Source organism: Athene cunicularia (assembly GCF_003259725.1).
Source record: "Athene cunicularia isolate RWA chromosome 2 unlocalized genomic scaffold, athCun1 chr2_part1, whole genome shotgun sequence".
Lineage (NCBI taxonomy): Eukaryota > Metazoa > Chordata > Aves > Strigiformes > Strigidae > Athene > Athene cunicularia.
The window spans coordinates 101,454,851-101,480,393 of record NW_020799095.1 but is presented as its reverse complement, the minus strand read 5'-3'; the positions used below and the strand labels follow the sequence as shown (position 1 = coordinate 101,480,393).

The window sequence follows — 25,543 nt, the reverse complement described above, 5'->3', positions numbered from 1 at the left end:
TCAATGAGCTGTGTTTGCTTTCCACCTTACTGTCTTCTGCAACTTGAAGCTGTAGGTGCTAGTGTCTTACAGACAGGCAATGTAACATGATCAAACTAATAAAAATTAAATTTAATAAACTAATAAATTTATTTTTTTCCTTGTCTAACTTTGCATTAACACTTCCCATTTTTTTTTCCTCCCTTTACTACTGATAACTTTATTTTTTTTTTATCATGCCTTCATGTACATGATTCACACTTGAAGTATGTTGAAAATTGTCTTTTCAGAAGAGATCTATTATAACAGTTTTTACAATTTCTATGTATTTCAGGGGAGAGCATGCTTTACAGCTTAAGGCCTCACACGGAAAGACCACATTAGATTGTCCTATAATCACATTCAGTGTGCTGCCTGATCCTGAGAAACCTGTCTGCTTGAATGTTAAATATGACAAAACGGTTTCTTTTCCAGCAGGAGGTACCTTCCCTGGTAAGTATAAGGATTCTTTAGTGGAAACCAATCACTTGGGAGCTTTGTAAACCTATGAAAAACTATTTTGATGATTCTCCTGGTGTATTTTCTTACTTTTTTTTTTTGTCTGTTTGTCTCAGTTCTTTGTAACAGCCGTATCAGAGATGCTTCTGTAACGTTTGGAGAGAAAAGATATGTACGTTGTCTTTCAAAAGCATTTCACTGTTATTTATTTGTTCGGAAATATTGGCTTTATCTGTCTGTACGTGGTAAAACTACAGAATCTCTTCTCTGTCTTTAGTGAAATACTATGTTTCAGTTTTTGATCTTTCCAAAAGATGATCTGAGCTAGTTCATACGTGTTTTCCCTCATCTCATTTTCTGTGGTGTAGTAACAAAGGAGGTAGCTATAGGCCAACTGAACCATGAGGAACCAAAAACTGATCAGAAGTGTGTGAGCGACAATACAAAATACTCTTCTCTCTTGCTGTATTCTCTCACAAAAGAATGATCTTTGCTAGAAAGCAAAGGCTGCCAAGTCATAAAAAAAAAATTCTCATCTTATGTTTTATATCCCAGTAGTATTCACAATAAGGAAAACAGATAAAGAAGACAAGTTATAACCATGAGGAAACATCTTTTACTAAAAGCAAAACAGAATTTTAAACCTCTGCTTTTTCCACAGGAAACTGTGGCATGAATAAGAGACCTACACTAATTCCATTAATTCAGGAAATAAGTCGTCTTTAATGATAACCATGGGAGATACGGTTCTTGAATTTGCCAGTGGAAGTATACAAATTTACTAGCCCATCTCCCAGAAAATTCTCCTGTTTAATTTGCAGTAACACAATTTGCACTGTGAAACTGTGATACAAAGATATTCTTCAGAAAGCTGAAATCCTGTCTCAAAAAGTTAAATAGAAAGCAAGTAGATTCTGTCACTTTAAATATAATACCATATTAAGATAGGCAAAAAAAGACTTCAGCAACAATTTAGTGAAATTAAAAAACAAAAACCATTTGAAACGGGAAATCTGCTGTGTTTTGTCAGTGGTACCTGTGAAGGGAGAGTAAGGTAGTTTCCAAACTTAATTTATTTTTTTCCATTTCATCCCACCTTGGTATTAGGGAAAAAAATCACATTTGAATCTTCAGTAGATGACTTTTAGACCTATTTGATAAAGTAAGTGCTAACAAATTTCCTATACTGGATGGTATTCACTTAAGAATTATAAATTAATTTAGGCGTGAAATCTCAAAGTTACTAATTCTGATATGCTAATCCTATTAGTTTGGCTTTTGTTTGAACAGAATAAATTAAGGTGGCAAATCTGATGCAATTTTCAAAAAGTTTCAGGAGAGGTCAGGGAGCCTTCTGATCAGTAGATTTGTTTTCAATATTGGCCAGTTGTTGGAAGGAATATAAAGAATGTAATTAAGTCGGTACATGGATAAATGTAGAAATGGGAGCAAGTTGGAGACTGACTTTTGTACAGGAAAGCGATGCCTTGCTAATGTTTGAAGGAATTGACAACTGTGTGAATGTGAGTGATCCTGCTGATACAGAGTACTTGTTTTCTTACCTTTTGCCAAGTTCAAACAAAGCTCTTAAACAAAGGCTTTTAAAATAAGCTTGTTACAGGACACTGTCCTTCCTATATTTCAGTCTTTCCCTTGCCTTTAGATGGACTTAAAACCAAAAAAATTTTCTATCGAAGGAGTGTTTTCAGTTCTGTTGCTGTTTCACAGTGTGATTTCAGCACAAGCATCTGAATTTTTCCTATCTATTGTCTATAGTCCTTTGTAAATACTTTTGGATTCCCAGATGATAGACATCTCTCAAAAGTGACCAAAATAATCAGAAAATGTGCTTCATACAAATCCATTTGTGGTATCCCAAGCCCATTTGAAACAAACAAAACATCTATTAAAAATTTGTGACCAGAAGGATTTATTTGTAGTACTAGGAGTTGAGAAGCAGAATATCTCACAGAAATACGAGGTCTGTGCTGTGAGGGCTTGTTTTCTGACCAAGGAAGGTGCCTATTCAAAGATAACAATTATAGTAGCATAATTTGACGAGACAACATTTTTATGTGAAGAGGGTTTTGTTCTTTCAAATACTCGATACAGTGTTATGAATTTGACTAAATTCACAAGGTATTTTAGTTTTGTCTAGAGGAAGCATACTATAAAATGATAGAATCACAGAGTGGTTTGGGTTGGAAGTGACCTGTAATGATGATCTAGCTCCAACCTCTGTGCCAAATAGTCCTTTTTCAAATGTAGTGCATAGTATAAATCAAGCAGGTTTTGACAGAGGAAGAGAATTAAACAGCTTCTTGAGGAGATAACATAGTATATATGACATTAAATGTTGATAATAATTAGATATTGAATTCCTAATTAACATGCTAGTTATTGGATTTACTGGTGAACTCGGGCACACCGGAGGGCAGGCACTGTAATCTTGGAGGAAATCGTGCCTTGCTTTTTCATACACATCAAAGCACAGTCCTTAAAGTGCAAAATTCTGTTCTACATGAACAGTGTAGCTTCAATTACATGCATGAAATCCACCTGTAACCATAGTGTCAAAGTGCTTAGTTCACATTTTCAAGTAGAAGGGTAACTTTATTCTAGTTTGGATTCCGCTTCCTTCAGACCACTAAACTTTCTATGGAATATATAGGAAAAGCTGGATTTTTCAGGTCAGTATATAAAATGACAAGTATTATGACTGCAGAACCAGTCAACAGCAAATGGAAGAGTGAAACATGTCCCTATATGCTACTTCTAACAGATTTAAGTATGTGGTATTAGTCTGTAAGAAGCAGCCAAACTCAGCTTCAGATTCATAGCCTGAGTCATCCTTTTTATTACATCTATTCCCTGATAGATAGGGAAAACAGTAGTGGTGTTGGTACAGGCTCCTTACAACTACTGTAGCTTTCTATCCAGTAGTTCACTGGCTAAAGCACTTGTGAAGAAGGAGGGGAGATCTGGATTCCTTGTCCTTGAAGGAAGAAATCAGCTACTTAACTAGCTAATGATTGTTCTTTCCTGAGAGCAAAAAGACTTTCTGTTTTGATAAAGATGATAATCTGGAAAAAGCAGACTTGAAATTTGAGGGGTTTTTTTAAAGCAGTCATTGGATAAAGTAGATGGGATTTTTTTCTAAGGATTGTTACCTGGTCTAATTTACAGCACTAGGAAGAGAACGTTTTCCATGTCTGGTTAATTTTGTGTTTTTCTTCTAGATATGAGGGAGGCACAGAAGTTCCCGAAGTTTGTTCTTAATTATGAATAAAAAAACTGTTGTCTTTCATTCTACAGATTTTATGGTCAGTGTTCTTTCTGAAGATGACAACATTATTAAAAATATTAATCCAGCACGGATTTCTATGAAAATGTGGGAAGCACAGAGCAGCGGAACTAGGACACCAATTGATGTAAGTCATCAAAATGCATTTTTAAAACATGAATCAAAATGTCAGCATAGGACAAACATACTTGTAGTAGAAACTTTTCTACATTTAACTTAAATCAATATCCTCTTCTAGATTTTAAATAGCACGTATTACATATCAGTCATATTTGTTTGTCAATATCTGTCCTGTTACAAATTGTCAGACTGTTCAAATGTCAAGACTATAATGACAAAAATGCTACTGTTCTGCAGAAGGTAACTAATGCTGGGAGACTGTTAAAAGTTGCCACCCTGAATTTTGCAAATAAAAGACTCCAAGAATTAAGAATATGAAACTACCATCTAAATTATAGTTGATCTCATTGAATTACTGTATACTATCAGTACTGCAAATCATTAAGACTTGATAGCATATTACAGGTAAGATACTTAACTTTCTGTATATTACATTAAATTTTTTGCCTTTTTTTTTCAGGTTACAACATTTAGCTGTAGTAAAGTGAAGGATGACAAGGAAGATGGCTTCTTCTATTTCAGGTATAGCAGCATTTATTTTATAATTACTGATGCGACTTGTTGTACAAAATCCATAGTTTGAAATAGAAATGAGTTTTAGGTTTTGATAATAACAATGTTATAGAATTAGTATGATACAATGTTATGAAATTGTAAAAGATATTAGCAAAAAGCAATGGACATGAGGATTGAATTCATCCCTAGATACATTTGACATTTGTTTAATCTGAGAGTAGAGAAGAAAAGAGCCTTAAGATAATATATTATAATACCTGATGAGAAATGCTAGCAGTGAAGGAACTATGTCATCTGCTTGTCACTTGTCTAGTAATATTCCTTAATTCTCTTCAGTGTTACACTCAGCTGCTGTAGAATTGCAAGCTGGACAAAGTGGACTTAACTACCCTGTCAGTTTAGTGGTCTTTCCTTGGATTACTTATTCAGAGATGGTGTCTTACATGCCAGGCAGCAGAACTAGAGCTCAGTGTAAGCTGCTGCCTGACTGCCACATATTTTCTACATCTATTCCTGGCAGTCACACTGTGGGATCAGTTAAATAGTTGTGGTACTGGCTGTTGATTCAAGCTCTTGCCTTCTCGGAACAGTCTTTCCTTCTGCTTTTAGAAAGCAGACTTTAGGATCACCTTAATGCAGCAGATACCACTGTTACCCAGCTAATCGTGGTTCCTGCATCAGAGAAACAGAGGGTGCTGCAGCTCAGCTGTGTCAGGATTCCGGGAGCATCTGAATGGCAGCACCTCAGGAGGTGATAGAGAGTTTCTGAACTTGCCTCTCAGCTGTGGCTCTTCTCCTTCAAGGCGTGTAATAGAATTCAGGAAACTAGGCATCCAGTTTGTAATCCTTGGGAATCTATGTGCTTTCTGTGTGTTACTTTTTTTGCCTGGGGAGCTGAGGCTCAAATCCAGGGTTCTGACCCAGGCTGATATGCAGTGCAAATGCACCTTCATCTGTAATTCCTGTAGTCATATCCAGCTAAGAAACTATGAATCTGGAAATGCAGTAGATAGGACCCTGGTTTACTCAGTCTTTGTAGGTTCTCAGATGGTGTACAGCAATGTAATGTTTGTAATCTCTTAAATGAAAATGCCTTCATATACAACTTAATTCAGAAAGCTATTTAAGCATGGCTTTTCGTATCATTACCAAGCTCTGTCTTTACCTTGAAGGCACTCACAGTTCCAAAGCCTTCTAAGGCTGAGTTAGGCAACTATAGAAAAAAAAAAAAAAAAAAAAAAAAAAAAGACTCCCAAATAAAGGTGAAGTTTTGCTTTTAACAGAGCAGAGCTTTCTGTGTGTCCAGTCCAAGGTTATGGAATGACTAGCCATTAGTAGCCCTTGTAGGAAAGTATATATTACTCACTGCTGCCTGTGGCACCGCTGTCTACTGCCCAGTTTCTAAGTTTTCTGGTCCTTGGCATAGTCACAGATTATTTTCATCTATTTAACACTGGTCAGTAACATGGATGCTATTACGCAGTCTTACGACTTTCATCAGAATTGTGCAATTTCGTTCTTTTCTAAAGCATATGTCTGATTAGATGGTGTTCAGCCATAAGATCCTTAGCAGGTTATTTATAACTCCAGTTTTTTAATGTATCCTGACAAGACAGATGCTACTTTCAGTCTTAACTTAGATAAAATGAAGAAAATATAGTAGAATTGTTCCTTCTCTATGTGAAATACAAAAAGGAAAAGTCATGGCCTGTTTTAGAAATAGGTAAAACTTTGGGATTTTGTTTTTTACAAGTTAAGCATTCCAGGGAATCCTGCATCTTACTCCTTCCCAAGCAAAGTAAGAGGAAACAAATTGCTTGATGTTATTGAAAAAAGAGATTAAATGCATGTATATTGAAAACAAAAATCTAATTAACCAATTTAAGAGTGCCACAAGTTATCCTCTTAGAGAAATGTCTGAATCTTGGTTAGAGACTCTTTACATCTCCTTAGAAGTTTCTAAGCATTCATAAGTCACTACTATTCCTTTTTAAACACTGCAGCAGTGTTCTGGATGCTGTGTAGCCTTCCTTGACTAGGTGGAGTCCGTTTATAGCAGCAGAAGCCCAGGTGTCTTGTCTTCCCTTCATATTTTGAGGTTAGGGGTTCTTTGCCAGTAGTCTGCACTCTGGAATGCTGTAAAGTTGAACGAAAACTCTTTTCTCTCTCACTGTACTCAACCTTGGCCACTGGTTCAAGTTACCCAACTTCGTACACCTTCTGAGTAAGAGAACAAATTAGCTACGCGTATTTCCACCCTGCATAGCCTCACAGCATCTTTGTAATCATTATGACTCGCTAGCCCCTTCTTCTAAAGCTGTAAACTCTCTTTTTCTCCCTGAGTTGCAGCCAAAGCTCCCTGTTTAGCCAGGGTGGTCTTCTCTGTTGCCAGCTTCACTTACAATACCTGGAGGAGTACTAAAATATGTCGTGCTTTTCTGACTAGTTTGGAAGACTGCTCAGAATTTTAACTGCTTGCATACTTACACATTTGTCACTTCAATATTGACTTGCTTTTGCTTGGTTTTTGTTTTTGATTTATTTAGGGATAAAGTGGTTCCAGAGAGAGTGGGCACTTACAGTATCCAGTTTACCTTTGCAATGGATAAGACAAATATGCTCAGCAGTGACCAGGTTTGAATCTGTAATTAATTACATGTAGCCAAGAACATATAATAGAGAATCATCTGGGAGAAATTTTTTTATTTATATATATATATATATATTTACTGATTTCAAACTAGTGATTATCAAAACATGTTTTCATTAGCTTTTATAATTAACAAATTTTGTGGAATAAGAGAGCTGCATAATTTGCAACCTAGTAGAACTGGTCAAGTTAATCTATTTCAAGATTGTTAGTAAATATCGGATACATTTGTTTCAGTATTTTCTGAGCAACCCATGTGTGCCGGTAAATTGCAGTGAATTATATCAGTCTTTATTTTCTTTTATTTTGTTTCTCCTCTTTTTTCTCCTAGATTATAGCTGAAGTTGTACCTAATGACCCTGTACGCTTGTTACCCGATTCTTTACCAGCTACTCCAGCAGTTTCCAATGTTCGAACTCTTACTAGCCGTACACTGGTCAAGGATTTACACCTCCATGTAATGGTAACTATACTTTAATACAAAATCAGAATTAGGGAAATACGTAAGACTGCTAAAAATATGTTGAATTTTGCTATAAGGTATTGCTGCTATCTCTTTGCAGATTAGCTTAAAGATGATGTAAATCAATGATTCCCAGTGTATGAGAGGTGCATCTTGTTTTATTTATATACAGATAACCAAAACTAAAATGTGAAATCCTTGCTGTCAGGCATCTCGATTGAAATCCATTTCTTGTTGCCACAGGAAAAAAATGTTTCAAGAATAGATTTTAGTGGGAAGACACATATGCAGCAGATGTTTCTTTCCATGGCTTTTCTTCCAGGAGACCGTTTTTTTTAGAAATCTTGTATTATGAAGAATAAATTCTCCTGAACTTTGAACATTCACAGGGTTACAGGGGGATCACTTAGGAGCTACCACCATGGGCAAAAGAGACCTGACTTGTGGAAAATTAATTAAGCTTATCACCAATTAAAATAGATTTGAGTAGTGAGAAACAAAGACAAAAAAAAGTAAAGCAACACCTCTGCCCCACCGTTTCCCAGGCTCAGCTGTGCTCCAGACTCCTCTACCCTTCCCCAGTCACACAGGGGGAATGGAGAAAGGGGGTCACAGTCAGTCCATAACAGTTCCTCTCTGCTGCTCCTTCCTTATCACAGTTTCCCTGCTCTAATGTGCCCTTTCCACAGACTGCAGTCCTTCAGGTAATATCCACCTGCTATAGTGTGAGGCCCTCCATGGGCTGCAGGGGCACAGCCTGTCCCACTGTGGTCTCCCCACAGACTGCAGGGGAATCTGCTCTAGCACCTGGAGCACCTCCTCACCCTCGTCCTTCACCGACCTCAGTGTTCCCTCTGCTGTTTTTCTTTTTCCCCCCTTCTCTTCCTGTGCATTTTTGCCCTTTCTTAAATACAGTTTCCCAGAGGAACCACCATTTTGTCTGAGGGGCTCAGCTGTGCCCTGTAGCAGGTCTGGCAGGGGGCAGCCTTGGCCTCCCCTCACAGAGGCCACCCTGCAGGCCCCGCTGCCAGAACCTTGCTATGTAAACCAAATGCAGTATATAAATGGATTACTTATTTCGGCTCATGTTCCAAACTAACTTTTTTTCTGTCATTTTTACTTACAGGATCAATACAACAACCACACTGGAATTGATCTAGTTGGCAGAATAATAGCAAAAATTAAGAGCCCCAATGAAGATGATAAAGAGATCCCGCAGTTTCAGGGGAAAGTCAGTACAGTTGAGTTTCCATTTGACAGAGGATCAGCTGTAATTGTAAGTGTGACTGAAATACATAGTTAATTCCATGAGCAATGGATCTAATGAGGCCAATTTTCCTACAGTTTCAAAGCTGATCTTATACCTCATTGTGTTTTGTGGAGGATTAGCATGTATTGTAGCCTTCCCTTACAGATAAGTAGATACATTATTTCTTCTCTGTTTGGTTGCTAGTTTTCAGAAAGCAAGGAAAGACATTCTTTAAGCTATTTATCTTTGCCAATCGAGGGAAGGTTACAATTACATTCAGTCAGGGACTGGGATATACAGCTGGGATCCAGGATAAGTCTTTTCCTCATTGGAATTTCACATGTAAATAACACTTAACCAATTTGTAGTTAAACCATAAATATTAGCAGTGGTTTATATTTTTATTTATATAATTCTATCTGGCTGTAATATCTTAAGATAATTTAGTCTGATCTCTTCATATATATGTAATCAAATTTTAACAGGTTCTCTTTACATTTTGTCAAGCTAACTGGGTTTATATGTACTTTGCAGAAAGGCACCCTATCCTTATTTGCAGAAATAAAGATGAAACTACCACTTCTCTCTACATTTTATTTCACTGATTAGTGCCCTTGACTGTTAAAAATGCTTAACTTATTTCAGTTTGAATCTCTGGCTGTAGCATCATGCATACCTCTGAAAGTACTGCATATTGTCACATCATCACAGTCACTTTTTTCTTCAACAAATACAGACAACGTTTAAAACCTATGAGTTCAATTTGTAACAGTTGTTACATACAAAAGACATAAATGTACATGCACAAACCCAAAAACTGTTGAAAGCACCAAAAACCCAGCTGAGTGTAGAGCTGCACATTTGTTCTGTGTGAAACAGTCACAGTATCTGTCTTAAAAGCCTACAGAGAACTTCACTCAATAGGACTATTCACATGGTGAAACAGATTATATATATTTGGGTTTTTTAAAGTTGTTGAAGTATAAGAATTGCAGAGCAAAAGTATACCCCTGCTTTATTTGACTCCTCTGGTTGTCAGGTTTTACTAGCCTGAAGTCTGTGGAAGTCTTCATTTAGAAGGTTTACTAAAGGAGGATCCAACTTTTTAAAGAAATTTTCTCAACCACCTTTTTAACATGTGTATTGGAAGCAGCTTCCCAGCAGACCAGAATCAATGTGTGCCAGGTGAAGGCAGACACTGCCAGAGCAACAAATACAAAATCTGCCAATACAACAAAACCCTGGTGGAATCACTAAAATCTACATATCCTACATCCAAGCTTCTTCAGAATATATTTTATTCAGTACATAACTGCTTTTATGGGACTAAATAGATGAAACTTAATGGCACAGCATAAATGTCTCCTGTCAAGGATAGAAACTTTCAGTTAACATGGGCAAACATTTATAGCTGAACAATCTGTCAAAACTGGTCCACTCTGATCCGTAAGGAAAAGTGACAAAATATGTATGAAAAACAAAAAATCTGTGGGTTGAACAGAGGTATCAGCTAAAATTAATATACTTAAAAATTGAATTTATGGTGCATTACGAGTTTCTCTTGTTCCCCAACCATGTTTCGGGAGCAATAAATTAATTGGTTTGTGAACACATTTTTCTTGGGCAGGTGGGGTGGGAAGAAGTGCAAAAGTATAGGTAAGGGGTCAGCTGTAACCACTGGTCTAACACAGTAGCACTTTTCTCTGCAAATCTTGCGTTTACACCTGTGGTAGAAATTTGAACAGGTGTTTAAAACTTCATACTATTGAGGGGAATAATAACCCCATAGATTGGACTCTCACAGTTCAGATAAAGTTACTGGATTATTTCTCAGACTACTCACTAATGCAGAAGTAACTTTTTTTATCTCCATGTACTAATAACCTGCTGTTGAGCCATTGTGATGTAAATACTCCTGTCTTGCTTCAGTGGCTAAGCTAACAACCTATAATGGGTGTGGAGGGGATGTTTTGGGGGTGGGTTTTTTTGTTTGTCTTGTGGTTTTTTTTTTTTTTTTTTTTGTCTAAGCAGATTCTTTTTCTTTCTACTTATATATTCCTGATTTGTTGGGGGGCAGGTGGGTTGTATTCTGCTTTCTCATTACTGTGATCTGATAAGATCCTACTGCTTTTGACAGTAACTCATGTTCCCTAATCTTTTATCAGGAGTAATTCTATTTCAGTGAATCCAATACCTCTCTGCCTCTTCAGGCAGTTTTCAGTTTATACTGAGTTCTGTGACTTTAAACAACTCACAATGCCAACATGGAAAAGATTTTTTGGTTGTAATGTAATGTACTTTTCATATGACTAGTAATGGGGAGGGGACACACTAGTGATTTTTCAAGTATCTTTAAATTGTTCCTTCTTGTTCATAAATATAATTATGTGCAATTAGCATCAATGTAATGAAGCTGATAATCTGACATGTTTACCCTTACACTGAGATTCAGGAATAGTAAACTTGTTTAATGAAGGAAAATGTTTAGATTTTTATTAGTATAAATTTTCTAAGGAAAATATATTTCCACTGTAGACTTCTCCTGATTAAATATGTAGCTGCAATATTTTTGAAAGCCATGAAGACTATCTTTGAAGGTTATATATCTATCTCTTCTTTTAGGCTGCAACCACCTCTCTTGATTTGGCCAGTTGAGTAGCAATTTCTACATGTTAAAGGTGGAAACAGTATGAGTTTTATTATAAGCATTTTTCATTTTATGCATGATACCTTTCCCAAAGTAACAGCACATTTGGATATTACCTATACTAATTTTATTTCTGTTTACCATTTCTTATGGGTTTATATTTCCTGTGTTTGTAAAGAAAGGTGAAGAATTTAGTTTGTCTTTTCAATAAGGAATTGATACAAAATAGGATGTTCATGTTTTTGTTTGGATATAGTTCATTCATTTGGGACCTGCTGTCTACTTCCATGGTAACAGCAGTAACTTTAACTCAGCACTGGGAATAGTTTATTTTTCCTTCTCCTTGTTTCTGCTTTGGGTCTTTCTTTTTAATGTTACATTTGCATTTGTTCACATGCTGAATGAAGTACATCCAAGGAAATCTTGCCTGTGGGACAGTGCAGAGTATATTTTTTTTCTGAGCATATGTTTCTTAAATATATAGCCAGAAATAGTAAGACTTTAAACAGGTAAAATGGCAATCTTAATTCTTAAATAATAAAATAGTTACTGCTAAATCTTTGTCTTTTACTTCTCTTTATTAGGTGTAAAAGGCATTTCCAAGCTGATATTTAAAACTGTAATGATATTGTATAGACATCATGTTAGGTATCTTATAAAATTTAGTATTTGAAGAATGTTTATTTTGTGTATTATCTCAAGAGTGAATATAAACTTATATATGTATGTTTGTTTGTTTTATTAGAATCTAGTGCTGGCTGAAAACAGTCCTGGAAGAGATAGCACTGAATATATTCTTGTATTTGAGCCAGATCTGCCAGCTTTGAAAAAACCTTTGGAACCATATTGTTTGTCATTTATGTTTTACAATGGTATGTCTCAATTACTCTAAAATGCTTGCTTTTCCTTAGAACCAACTATTCTTAGATCCATAATACCTCTTCAGAACTGTGGAATAGCTTAATAGATTTGTACTGGTGTTTAAACCAGCTAAGTATGTTACTGTATTTTCTTCTAAACATGTATATATTTATTTCTGTAGATTTCAAGAAGCAGCAACAGATGGCAACACTTACAAGGGAGAGAGACCAATTATCTCAGTCCATAGGTGTTTACAGAAATTGGTTTGATACTACAAATCAGCTTGTAACTGAAATGAAATGTAAGTTCAATCAAATATATAAAAAAATTTCCTGGGAATTAAACTTTTTTTTTCCTTTAATAACTTTGAGAATATAGAGAGGGGGAGAAAATTCAATACTGAAATAATGAGATACAGTAATTAGAAGGGAGCAGAAGGGAGTAAATCTTTGCATTAGCAGGGAAGCATCTAGTTATTTGGATGGATCTACCTGTAAAGGGTCTTGATTTGAGGTAGAACATCTTATGTCAGAACTGTCAAAAAGAGGAATAAAACACTGAAGTTGGTGGTCTGGTTTTATTTTTTTTTTTTCTATGACTGCCTTGCACTTCCATCTTTGCAGTGAATGTGTGAAGGCTCATCCATCTGGAAATTCAACAGTTGCCTAAAAACAATTTTAGTGAATGAACTACAGATAATCCTCCTCACAAAAGTTAGTCTTATATATTCAAAACATTACTTTTTCCTCCCACATCTGACCCTATGTACATTATTAACATTATTCAAAAGTATTTTGTTAGCTATTCATTGTTTATCTCTGTTCTTCAGTAAATGTAATGCTTTATAAAGTGTGTTAAATGGCAGAGCAGTGTGAGGGCAGTGGTTATGGGAATGGGAGAGATGAAGGAAATGTTTTCTTTGCATTATTGTTTTCTTTAAACTATCCTGTCTGTTGATCAGGAGGTTTGTTTTAATAGATACATTTTGAACCTTTTTTTAAAGTAATCAATAAGTGTGAATAAAGTATGCTGGAATTAGAAGATACTGTTTCCTGTAATTTTAGTACAGGGCTATGTTTTTATTACTTGTTTACTGCATATTTCTGTTATGGATGCAAATTCCTGAATTCCAGTGTGAAAGGCAAAAAGGTTTGGTTTTCTATTTGCAGAATTTTTGCACATTTCTAGAGAGTAAGTCAGAGCACAACATTATGCTTGAATAACATTTCCAAATATATTAGAGTGTTGAATAGAGAGACTGGAAAGCAACTCACTTGTTCAGTCATTTGTTTTCAAAATTGCTTCAGTTCAGATATGAGAGTTGAGGAAACAGTGTCTGGAAAGTGGTGTCCCATATAAAAGACAAAAGAGGGCATTGCCAGCTACCACTCTTCCCTCTTGCCATTTTTCCTGTTGGAGAAACATTTGGAAGGATAATTGAGGATGAAAAGGAAAAAGGGCTTACATTCACAAACTGATCTAAGGACTGCCCTATGGCTTCCTGAAGCTGAAGGAGATGGCAGCTGCTGAAACTGCTTAGAAGCTGGACAAATCACAAGATCTTTGTGGACAAATCCTGATATTCTCTGCTGAAATTAAGAAGGAGATAGGATCAGCTATGGGTGGCATAATTCTGAAAGTTTTAACAAGTTCTGTGAGATGAGAAGTGTTCCCTTGCTTTTTAATATTTCCTTACTCTGTTAATTTTATTGGTTTCAGGTCAGGTTAAAGAAGCTGAAACAAGAGAAACTCACCTGAAGAATGAACTGAAAAAACACCAAATTGAATTACCACAGACAAACACAGTATGGTTTATTTCTTAACTAAACTTCATAACATCTTAAAAATAAATCTAATCTTAATATGAAATCGGTATCATTATATAACATTGTTGAATCACACTGACATATACACAAGCACCTGTTACCAAAACCCTGAAAATTTATACCATGAGGAAATTTTGTGGATCAATACCAAACAAATATTTTATTTTTTTTTACTGTTGTGCTAATGTGACTATCTATTAAAGAAACTGCTAGAGAAATAAGAAACCTTCTTTTTTATATCCTGATCTTGGTTTTGCCTTTCTGCTAAGGTTACCATTTGTATTACTGGTACTGCTAGTTTTCATAATGGGTTTTTTCAGGCTGGTCAGTATACCCTGGATGTATTCCGGAGTAAGTAGACCAAAGGAGAACACTTCTTTTCAGAGAATTAGAGAGTTTCATGTTACCACCAAAGTTGATGTAAAAGTAAGCTTGAAGGATTCAAGGCAATGTACCCCATTGCTAATTTCCCATGAAGATACAATTATAAAGAAACTTTTTAAAGAAAGTTTTCAAACTACTTACTGGTGTTTAAAACAGCTTCATGGTTTAAAAACTACTTCTTGGGGGAAAAAATGTAAACAATTAGTTATGTTCAGATCAAATAAAAACAAGTGTTACAGTCATCACAAGAATTAAATTCTACACATTATGCAATCATGATACCCAAGATCCCCCTGCTGGCTAAATTTTTTGGCCCTGGACATAGTTCCCTTCTTTTTTGATTTCTTTTTGTGTATTTGTGGTTGTCTCTTACTGCTGTTTTAAACTTTCTTCAGTTTTAGCTCTAATTAAGCTCTAGTAGCTCTTTGTGAAAAGCTCTCTGAAGACTTTTAAAAAAAAGGTGATAAAGTTTATGGTCACAATTGCAGTGTGACTCTTTTTGCTCTCCTCTGAGATTATATGCAGTGGTCCCCTAGATATCAAGAGTCTGTTTCAGATTATTGAATGTTTTTTTATTAGGAACTTGATTGACAACAGGTAAAGTAGCTACTTCTGCAGCTCAGCCAAATGGTATATGCTTCTAACTTTAAATTTAAATTCTCAGCTTCAGTATGTGGATTCTCTTATAAAACAAAAGATGTTGGATCAAGAAGGAGTAATGAAACAGCCAAGGCGAACTTGTACTCTCCCAAACTATCCAAAAGGCAACCAGGATATTTTAGGCAAGGTGAGTTTTCTCTCAAAGAGCCTTCAAATGAATTTTATTAGCTCCAGGAAGTGGTAGTGGTGGAAAATTAGCCAACCAAATATGCAAGTAATTTCTGAGGGGTATTATAAAGAAGAGAGCATTCTCAGCCCATCAGATGACCAACTCTTAGCACCAACAACAGGGTAATTAAATGTGTGATTGAAGATGCAGGATGATTGCGATGAGTATGAAAAGAGGAGGTGGTCTTGGCTTCTGTTTTGACTGTTCTAACTTCTGTGGTACAGATTGCACATTTGGCTCAAATTGAGGACAATGAAGCAGCGAAAGTCATCTCTTGGCATTTGGCAAGTGACATGGACTGTGTAGTCACGTTGACTACTGAAGCCGCTCGTTCTATTTTTGATGAAACTCAAGGCCGACAACAAGTGTTACCCCTTGATTCTATTTACAAGAAGACACTGCCTGATTGGAACAGGTAGAGGAAAAAACAATGAAACTTCTGCTCTTGTATTACATACTACTTCAACTTTTTTTTTTTTGTCTAATTTGGCTTTAAAACTTCTACTAAAGATTTGAAATATCGAATTTCTGGCTTCATAATTATATGAAACAGTAATGTCATTTAATGTTAGCTGAAACTAGCTCTATATCTTTAAGTGACGTGCATTGTTCTTTATAGGGTGTTTCTATTAAAAAGATAGACAATCTACCTTTTTTTTCTTCACTTTTGTATATTTTCTAGTGCTTCAAATTCTGACTTTTTTAAAAATCCAATTTTGGAGTACATTCCCTAAAATCATGTGTAGTAATAGAAATTCATTCTGCTGTTTTGGTTCCCTGGAAGATAAAGGGAAATATCATTCCATGCCTGAAAATAATTTGCTTATGAAGATAACTGCTAAAATCATAAAGAATGCCTTTTATAAAAGATCTGATGTGCAGATATATTTGTAAGGTCCAAAATCTCAATTTTAATAAAATAGTATATTAAAACTTGACGATAAAATTAGTCATATGAATTTGTTGGATATATGTCTCATTACAAATTAGTGTTTTACCAAAGCATCTTTAATAATGACATTTCCAGTAATGTTGTGCTCACTTTGCACCTAATGTGATGGAAGTGTTAAGATGCATTCAATTCAATTTGAGATTTCTGACTGGATTGTCATCAGCAATAATGAACTAAGTACAAATGTCTTTTTTCTCTTCTTTTCTCCCTCACTCTCTGCTTTCTTTAACTAGGCCATTACCTCATTTAAGAAATGGAAAAATCTTCTTCAGACCTATTGGAAATCCTGTGTTTGCCAGAGATCTGTTAACATTTCCAGATAATGTAGAGCATTGTCAAACAGGTAAATGGTATTAAAGAAATTGTTTGTAACATTTCTTTTTAATAAATTAAATACAGAAACATCATAAATCATTATCCATTCAGTAGTCTAATGAGACATTTGCAAATACCAGTATACTTTCCTTGTGAGGTCTGCTGGTTAAAAGAGGATGACACTAGCATTAAATATTTGCAAACAGCAGTTGTGAAAATTTCAGCAGTGACCACTGTCTTCTGCTTATTGTCTTTTTTTTTTTCTCTACTATATATACTTGAAGTTTTTAGGTTTTTTTAATTACTGCAGCAGTATCTTATTCCCAAGCTCCTGTGAGCAGAAACTGACAATCACGATACTATTTTCACATTGCAGAATTTACTGCTTTTTGTCAGGCTGTTTTTCCAGTCCTGTTCCTCTGAAAAACATGTAATGCATAGGATTATGTACACTTAGACCAAACTGTAAACGACTCTATATATTATGTTTAAATAGGTACAATAAGAAGCAGATTTCAATTTTTATGTAGATTTCAGTTTAGGGAACCATTATCCTCTTGCTCTTTCTAACAGTGCAGTGGTACCTACCTTTTCCTACACGTTTTGCTTAAGTAGACCTACTCCTTTAAATGGAGAGTTGGAATCTGTAATTAGTTGAATAAGTTTTTCAATTTACTTCACAACTTCCCAGTATCACAATATTCCTCTCTAGTGTTAACAACAAACAATTTTTAGTCCAGTTTATTTCCAGAAAGTTAGATGTTGTCAGAGACTTTATAAATTCCTCTTTGGGTCTCTTGGGGGAATTTAAAAAACCCCTTGCTTGGCACACCTCATGCAGGGCTACATCAGGTTAGACTTTGTATAGAACTGTCTGTTATTAGCAGAAGAAAAGTCTTCAACTCAGTTGGATCATCAGTCTGTGAATGTTTTTTTCTTTGATCACCCACTGAATATTAGGAAACATATTAGGGAACTGAGAACACAATTCAAGGAGGACTTAAAAAAATAATTTATATAATTTCCTAAAACTTGGGATTTTCTTATGTAGGTCTTTATAAATGTAAATGTAAAATACCAAGGGAGTACTTTGGAAAATACAGACAATTATGCCATAAGGCAATTAAACTTACTAATGTTTTTCTTTATTAATTATTTGATGAAAACAGAAGGTTGACTATTTCTCTCAATCTCCGAGTAAAATTTCACTGAAAAAAAGATCATGCACGTGCTATTTTCCTTGCACTTATCTGAAAAGTTGTAATAATGATGCCTCAGAATTGATTTTTCAAAAATCAGGATTTTTTGTTGCAGAAGAAATTCATTGTTCAAAAAATTACATTTTTCAGTGTTTGGGATGCTCTTGGGTGACACTATCATTATAGATAACTTGGATGCTGCCAACCATTACAGAAAAGAGGTATGTTTCAGTAATTCTTGATTTTTTTAAAAAACAAATGTATTGCATAGCTACACATTTAATACATTACAAACTTAGAATAATTGCTATGTTTAATGTTGCTTTAGCTGTAAGTGTGCTTGACTGGCTATAGGTCTTGATGCACTTCACAGTGAATGAAATATTTATTATTGGCACTGACAAAATTGCCTCCGTTCAACAAATTCCATTATGTGAATGCTGCCATAAAGTACAGGACCATGTTTTTAAACATTTTTAATTTTGCTGTTAGTGTTAAATGCAAGTTTTTCTGTACTTTCCTAGTCCCTGTATGTATAATAAAACACAGGAGTTTGATACACATGAGGACATTTCAGATCCACTAAAATACATAAAATCTTTGTGAAACTTGCTAGATCTTTTTCTGACCCATTTTATTTAGTTTTAATGGGACACATTTTAGAAGACAGTAGTCTCTGAGGAAGTCCTGACACTAGGCACTTTCAGCTTATGAGTTTGCTAAAATTGAAATAATGATTCAGCATAAGAACATAGAACTGTACTGATTAAACATTAAGCTCTTGGGGCAGGATATTCTTTCTTTTTTTTTTTTTCCCTCTCCAGAAGTATACAAAATTGTGCTGATGTTCTTAAGAGAACATCAAGTTAATATGAAACTGTGGTGGCATCTAAATTTGGTTGCCTGCTTTGATCTTTCACAGTCAGTGCAGCATAGATTTCCTGCTCTGTGCTCTAGGCCTGACCAGCTCTTACTCTGTGATTCCATTCCCTTTTTACTGGCTACCACTAGCTGGTAACCTGGGAAGACTGTCTTGAATGTTTCCAAAGAGTGTCTCAGAAATACAGATATAGTAAAAAACAGATGATTGACATTAATATTTTTAATTTCATCGTGTGGTATAACCATCTCAGTGTCCATCACATGAACAAATAGCTACCATTTTTTCAACTGTAAAGACTGTATGTACTTCTTTCATCAAAAAGTATTTATATTTTTACTGCAAAATCAAACAGAAGAGACAGGAAAGTCAGATCTCGGTTGTTAATCAGTGTTAGGAGACTGACCATCTGTGTCTGTTCAGGAAAAGGAGTTACTATATGTGGTCATTTCTCAACATGAGGCCTGGGTCATTTCACTTGGGTTAGTCTGTCACCCCATTTCTTTCAATCACCCACCACAGGTAAATTTCATCAACTATATTGGAAGTTCTATTGAATACATTATAAGTAGTAAATCTCTTGGAATTCAGATGCTTTAAATCTTGTGCGTTTGAAAGAAATATAAAGCCATCTTCATCAAATAATTGAGCAAATGTTCGCATTTTTTATCAACACTAATGTTTATTGCCATTACTTCATAGTATAAGTTGACAAATTAGCTTTTTTCCAGTATAGATCTAAATTCTGCCTCCAGAATTCTGTTAAAATCCAAGGACACACACACAAAAAAATAGTCTTCATAAATAACAACATCTGTATATGCATTCTGCTACTTGAAAGCAAAAGTCATGAGATGTAATTTTATAAAATACATTCTCATTAGAGAACAAGCTGCACTGTAGTTGAAAGATTGCAACAGCATTGCTGAAAACTTAGATTTTCCATGAAGTTACTAACTTAGTATCACTTTTTATACCTGTGTAGGTTGTAAAAATTACACATTGCCCTACTTTGCTGACTAGGGAAGGAGACAGGATTCGCAGCAATGGAAAATTTGGAGGCCTCCAGAATAAAGCTCCTCCAATGGACAAACTCAGAGGAATGGTATTTGGAGCACCCATGCCAAAACTTTACTCGACTTTATCTGGACAGATAGGTGGGTTAGTGAAGTAATGAAAATGCAGAACTTATAAAATGGTATTGCTTGTCTACATTAGTTATTCTCTTATGTAATGTAGAAAGGAAAACTTCAATTTACCATGAAGTTATTTTGAGAAATATGACCTGTACAATGTCCTATGTGCAAGTAAGCTCTATGAAGCAGTAGTAGAAAAATTCCTGACCCCATCAGAGTCATGCACAACATCATCTACATTATTTCTCTAACAAGAAGATACTTTAGATTTCCTGTGGGATCACTTACATTTCATCGTGTGCTTGGATTATTCGTTTCAGAATAAAGGTTATAAGTTAAGTTAAAAGATGGCAGCTTCTGACATGTAACATGATTTGTAAAATATTGAAAAGTCTTATTCTCAAATAAGGTTGATCTTAAATACTTAATTTTCAAAAGTTTTGAAAAAGACTTGAAGTTTTTCCATTACAATATTCCTAGAAATGTGCGATGAAGAGGGGTGGAGGGAGAGCGGGAGAGAGAGTGCATGTGCCTGTTGGAGTAGCCTTATATATGAGCAAACTACTTAACATTGACCAGTTGAGGGAGAAAAAAGACTAAAAATGTCTTTCCTCAGCATTTTGCTAAAAATACATTATGTGTAGGAAAAACATAGTAAGCATTTCAGCTACACACTGACATCTGCTGGGTTTAACACACTTCATATTTGTCTATCATCACATTTTCAATTGTTGAATTCAGTTATTACCCAGTGTGAATTAAATTGGAATTGTCTATAATTTAGTACAAGAACAATCATGGTAGAAGAAAAGGGCGTGTTTTAATTGCATTTGGATATCTACTAGACATTTAAAGGAAAATAATAGTGAAATTCCATATAAAGGACAGCACCTTATTACACAAGACTTGTTTTGAACTAAATTAATATTAGCTCTGGCTTGCTGCACTTCTGTGTTTGTACCATAAAATATAGTAGTTAAACTGTGATTACAGACTGTGACAAGGTACGTCTAAAATAAACCGTACTAAGAATTAACAGTGCCTTCTGCCAGTCTGCAGTAACTATGTAAATGCTTTCACCCTGTGGCAGATGTAAGGTAATTTACTGTTCAGTTAAGCTTTGTGCAAGCTGCCTCATATTCACCACCAACTAAAATGAATGAGCCTGGGCTAACATGCTTGAACCCTTTCTTTATTACCAGACATATTTATTCAATGCCTCGACAAAAAAATTCTTCATCTCATATGTTAAGAGGAACAAAGATTGTCAGCAAAATACGTCCTTGTTTACCTGAGTCTACTGCTGTTTCCTTGTTTAAATTTCTGTAGGTGGGACAAAGTGAAACTCAGTAAATCTTCTCTTGTTCCACAAGGTGGACTAGAATTCAAGTCAGTAATACAAGCTTCAGCTGTGTAGCACTAAAAGCAAAACATAATGCAAGCACATTTAACAGCATCAAAGGTAGACAATTCAGCTTGGAGCACACAAGCGACAAGATGTGTAAATAAATACCTGTCTGCCGTGTCATTTTCAGAGTTCACTGTTTGGGTTTTTTATTTCCCAGTTTGTCTTTACAGTCATTCTAGGAACAGCCACTGGTCCACTATAAGTTTGGGTGGTGTTTTTTTAAGTAGTGCTTTTGAAAGATATGTTTTCTTGTGAATCTTATAAGTTGTCTGAATTGTATCTGTACTCTTCAAAATCAAAATGACCACTTATTTACTGGTTTGTGCTTTATTATTTTATTCTTCAATTAGATCTTCTTCAGCAGTACCGTGCAGCAGTAGTGAAACTTGATAATGTGAATAAGGACCTTGGTGTACATTTGCAGTCACTTAACACTCCAGAAATGCAAAAGAAAAAACAAGAACTTGCCGAACAAGAGAAAAACCTCAAGCTAATAGAACAAAAATTGGGTAGGTTATTGTATTGTATTTTTGGTGTCCTAAAGGAGGCGAACTGTTGACTGCATCCAGATGTATTCTACTCTTACAAACTAACAAGTTCAAACTATGAAGGAAGGTTGTTGAAATTAAAATGAGACATCTCTAAGCTCTTAGGGAAAGAACAGAAAAACTGTATGTAGTATGTTGCTGTGGATATTGCATAGACCAGCACTACCCTGTAATCTGTTCAAATATTACAAATGGTCAGTTAGTGTCCTGTGAACACGAAACTATGATCTCACTAATATGAGATTATATAACTATTAGTCAGGCTGGCCAAGTGGTAGAGAACATTGACATTCCTTTTGAAATTACTCTGAAGAGCTGAATTGCTTTTGCTAGGGAAACACAAACAAAACATTGTACTATAAAAAGAAACACCTCTAATTCCACAAGGATAGTATTTCTTAGTCAATATCAAATAATTTATGATACTTCAAAATATATTTAAAAAAACATTCTGTGACAACTATAAATAAATGGTTTTGCCTCTCATCTTTGAACTTAGTTTCAGACATAAGGTAACTAAAATTTATGACATGTCTAAAGCCTTACTTCAGAGTTTTAACACTACTGTTACAGAGCCCATTTATAACCAATAGGATCAATATATTTTTTAATTTGTTCTTACTTGCAATTTTTTCATAGGTATGACTCCATCAGATAAAGTCACTGAATCATTACTTCAGCCTATACTGTTAGATATGTCTGACACCCCCATCCCTTCTAAAAGAATGCGAAGAGAAACAGTAAAAAAATTGTATAGGTAAGTCTATTCTGAATCTAGTCATTACTTTCCCATATTCTGAATTCAAAGCTAAAACTAATTGGTTTTTTTCCATGGGAGATTTTTTTTTTCAATTTGTATTTGTGTACAATAACAAACAATGAGTAGAGTTTGCATAAGGCTGATTTTCAAGGTAATTTTTCATTTCCTCTGAAGTTTCTGCTGTCATTTAAGCTTGATATAAAGAATTGGTTGCTAATTCTTACTCTGTTTCTCTTTATGAGCTGATTGGCATTTTTATGCATTCACATTCCCTGTATTTTGTGGTATATTCAACTGTATTACATGCCCAAAATATTTGAGATGGCTTGGTCTGTAAACTCTTAAGGTTCAGTGTCAAATACTGGGCAGATGAACAGACAAAGAATTATTCTTACAGAACAGAGAAAGAATCATTCTAACCTAATTTTTCTAAGTAACTCTGAGGTGGTACAGTATTTAACACATTTTATCTCTTCACCTGTGTATTTACTTCTGCATTGCCTCTATGGCTAATGAGCATTTGTACACACAGGAAAAACAATCATAGAGATCTGTAAGTCTGTATCTTTAAAATTACATGGAGCTGACTTTTCCAGTTCTTACATCTCCTCATGACTGCATCATTGTCTTTGCTGAACTATGGTCATATTTTTGAGATTATTTAAATCTTAGTTGTGTTCTGTAAATCTCAGAATCAGTTTTCACTATATTACTATGTCTCTTTATTATTTATATTTATTTTAATTATTTTATCCACATGTAGATCTTGAGTGGTTGTGTATTTAAACTAATATTAGTCTGATGCTATTCCTCATTTCAATGAAATTATTATAAGAATAATCAGCTGTGCACAAATGGGAGCTCTGTGCTTTTGCATCAGTTACAGCAAATATATGTGTGTGTATATATATATATGTGTATATATATATATGTATAAAAATTAAAAAGATATACATATCTAGAAAAAAAAGGGCTTGGTTTATAAGCTACTCTACTATGGTTTTGTTTAGCTCAGAAGAATGGATCTCCTCTCCCACAAAGAAGCAACAGCAGCAACAGCAACTGCTGCAAATACCCGCTTCAGAACTTAATGGAACTCCACGAAAGAGAAAGGCTTAGACTGATGAGACTTGCTGGAAATAGCAATGTATTGAAAATGTGAATACATTCACTTAAAGGAAATATTCATGTTGTATGACTCATTACTATGAAAATTTTTATACTGATAGAAGATACAAATGTATTTCAGTTAGTAGTACCAGAAACTTAAGTATTTAACATTGATAGCCTAATTTTTGTATAGTTAATTTTCATTTCTAAAAGCTTTCAGAGTTTTTATGTTCATGTGTGAAAGAAGTTTAAAATATATCTTTTTTTATTTATGACAAATCAATCTTTTCAATAAAATTGTTTCAATACAAAGCATTGCCAGTATAAATGATTGTAATAATTAAGTCAACAGATTGTGCCGTGGAATTGGATTTTAATTTTAAAAGCATCCCAGGCTGTCTTGGGGAAGAGAACTTTCTGGGCTGCTCTTCTTTGATAAATGAGCTGTTGAGGTAATAGCAATTCAGAAGGGAGTGTTTGAGCGTCGATATACTGGGATCTAACCACAGCTGTGTGTAGTCTTTAGACAGCTAACAACAAGCCAGTATCTAAGGCTATGCCCAAGGTGTTGACATGGAAATTCATATCTCTTTCAGACAGTGCCAGTGGATAAAACAAAGTGAGTATGAAAAGTGCAACAGGTTTACGGGGGGGAGCTATTTTATGGATTAAGGGAGTGGTGAGTAGGGATACTTCATGGGTGCAAATGAGATAAAACACTCTACTGATGCTAACCACCTCTCAACATCTGTTTTGCCACAACCCTCATAAAAATCTCACTGCTTAAGGAGATCAGAAATTGGTCTTTGACACCAAAAATATAACTTATGACAGAAGGATTTTAAGAGTTGGAAATCGAGACTTAAACTGGAGGTAGAATAATTGTGCTGGGAAACTGTAGATCCCTGGATGGAATTTTACTTTATAAGGCTGTCTCCAGCTTATTAAAAAAAAAAAAAATTCTGTTGGCTTTCATAAATACCTAAAGAAAATTAAGTTTTCCATGGTTTAAGAAATGGGAGTCTTAAAATGCAAGAGAAAGTAGTCAATGGGTAATTGAGACCCAAAAAAAGAAGGAGAGAGAGAGTCAAAAGTCACCTCTAGTTGATCTGCATCACAAGGATTTTGGTTATATACAGGGCAGAAAAGGACCAGGCATGAGTAAAGATACAGTTTCAGCCAGGGTCAGAGTGAGCACCTGGAAATGGGTTTGGTTGGATGAAAAAGATAGGGCAATAGTACAAAGCTAAACTTGAGACAGTATAAAACTGTTAGTTGAAGTTACATAAATAAAGAACACAGCAGGAGAAGGCATGCAAGTATGGGGACGTGGTGGTTCCAGCCTCAAAGAATTTCTGCTTTGGAGTGAAAGTTGATATCAAATCTACTGATTTACTCACTCAGCAACAAGCATTTTATATACAGCTTTTCTGAAAAGGGACTTTAAAATTGACAAGACATGATGGCAGCCTGCTAGAAACTTCAGAATACTGATCACATAGTGTCTCTATAACATTTCTATTAAAACAAAATATCTCCAAATTAAGGGGAAATTAAGCAGTACATTCTGTGGTGGAAAGTTGTCCAAAGCCTCATATCTTAAAGATAGACTGAATAACTTTAGATACCAATTTGTCCTATTCATGAAGAAAATAAATATATTCAAGTATAGCATGTCACACCAGCCAAAAACTATTCTAGCCCTGCCTCAGGCCTTTTCTGGTTTTTCAGCTCTAAATTTAGACATCAAGACTTGAACCAGGCAGCCATAATGGAGGGTTTGCCACATAAGAAATTGTCCCACCACACCAAGTTACTTAGTAATATTTCTTTTAAATGCTTTTATTTTAATTCTGACATCGGCCTAGCCTCAACCTCCAACCTCTGGATGACCTTGAATCTTGATTAA

At 35.0% G+C, this 25,543-nt stretch overlaps 1 protein-coding gene across 1 annotated transcript in view; it reads left to right on the top strand.

Moving 5' to 3' along the window:
- The window catches only part of SMCHD1 (structural maintenance of chromosomes flexible hinge domain containing 1), a 78,839-nt gene extending 54,908 nt beyond the window's left edge, over positions 1–23,931 (top strand). The window contains exons 32-48 of the mRNA XM_026841440.1: positions 314–471; positions 3,793–3,908; positions 4,362–4,423; positions 6,964–7,051; positions 7,399–7,530; positions 8,657–8,806; positions 12,172–12,298; positions 12,469–12,588; positions 14,007–14,092; positions 15,162–15,284; positions 15,551–15,741; positions 16,512–16,621; positions 17,943–18,013; positions 19,658–19,829; positions 21,567–21,725; positions 22,404–22,521; positions 23,535–23,931. Coding sequence (XP_026697241.1) covers positions 314–471; positions 3,793–3,908; positions 4,362–4,423; positions 6,964–7,051; positions 7,399–7,530; positions 8,657–8,806; positions 12,172–12,298; positions 12,469–12,588; positions 14,007–14,092; positions 15,162–15,284; positions 15,551–15,741; positions 16,512–16,621; positions 17,943–18,013; positions 19,658–19,829; positions 21,567–21,725; positions 22,404–22,521; positions 23,535–23,643 — 2,092 coding nt within the window. The 3' untranslated portion in view covers positions 23,644–23,931. The remainder of the gene's footprint in view (positions 1–313; positions 472–3,792; positions 3,909–4,361; positions 4,424–6,963; positions 7,052–7,398; positions 7,531–8,656; positions 8,807–12,171; positions 12,299–12,468; positions 12,589–14,006; positions 14,093–15,161; positions 15,285–15,550; positions 15,742–16,511; positions 16,622–17,942; positions 18,014–19,657; positions 19,830–21,566; positions 21,726–22,403; positions 22,522–23,534) is intronic.
- Positions 23,932–25,543: the final 1,612 nt, after the last annotated feature.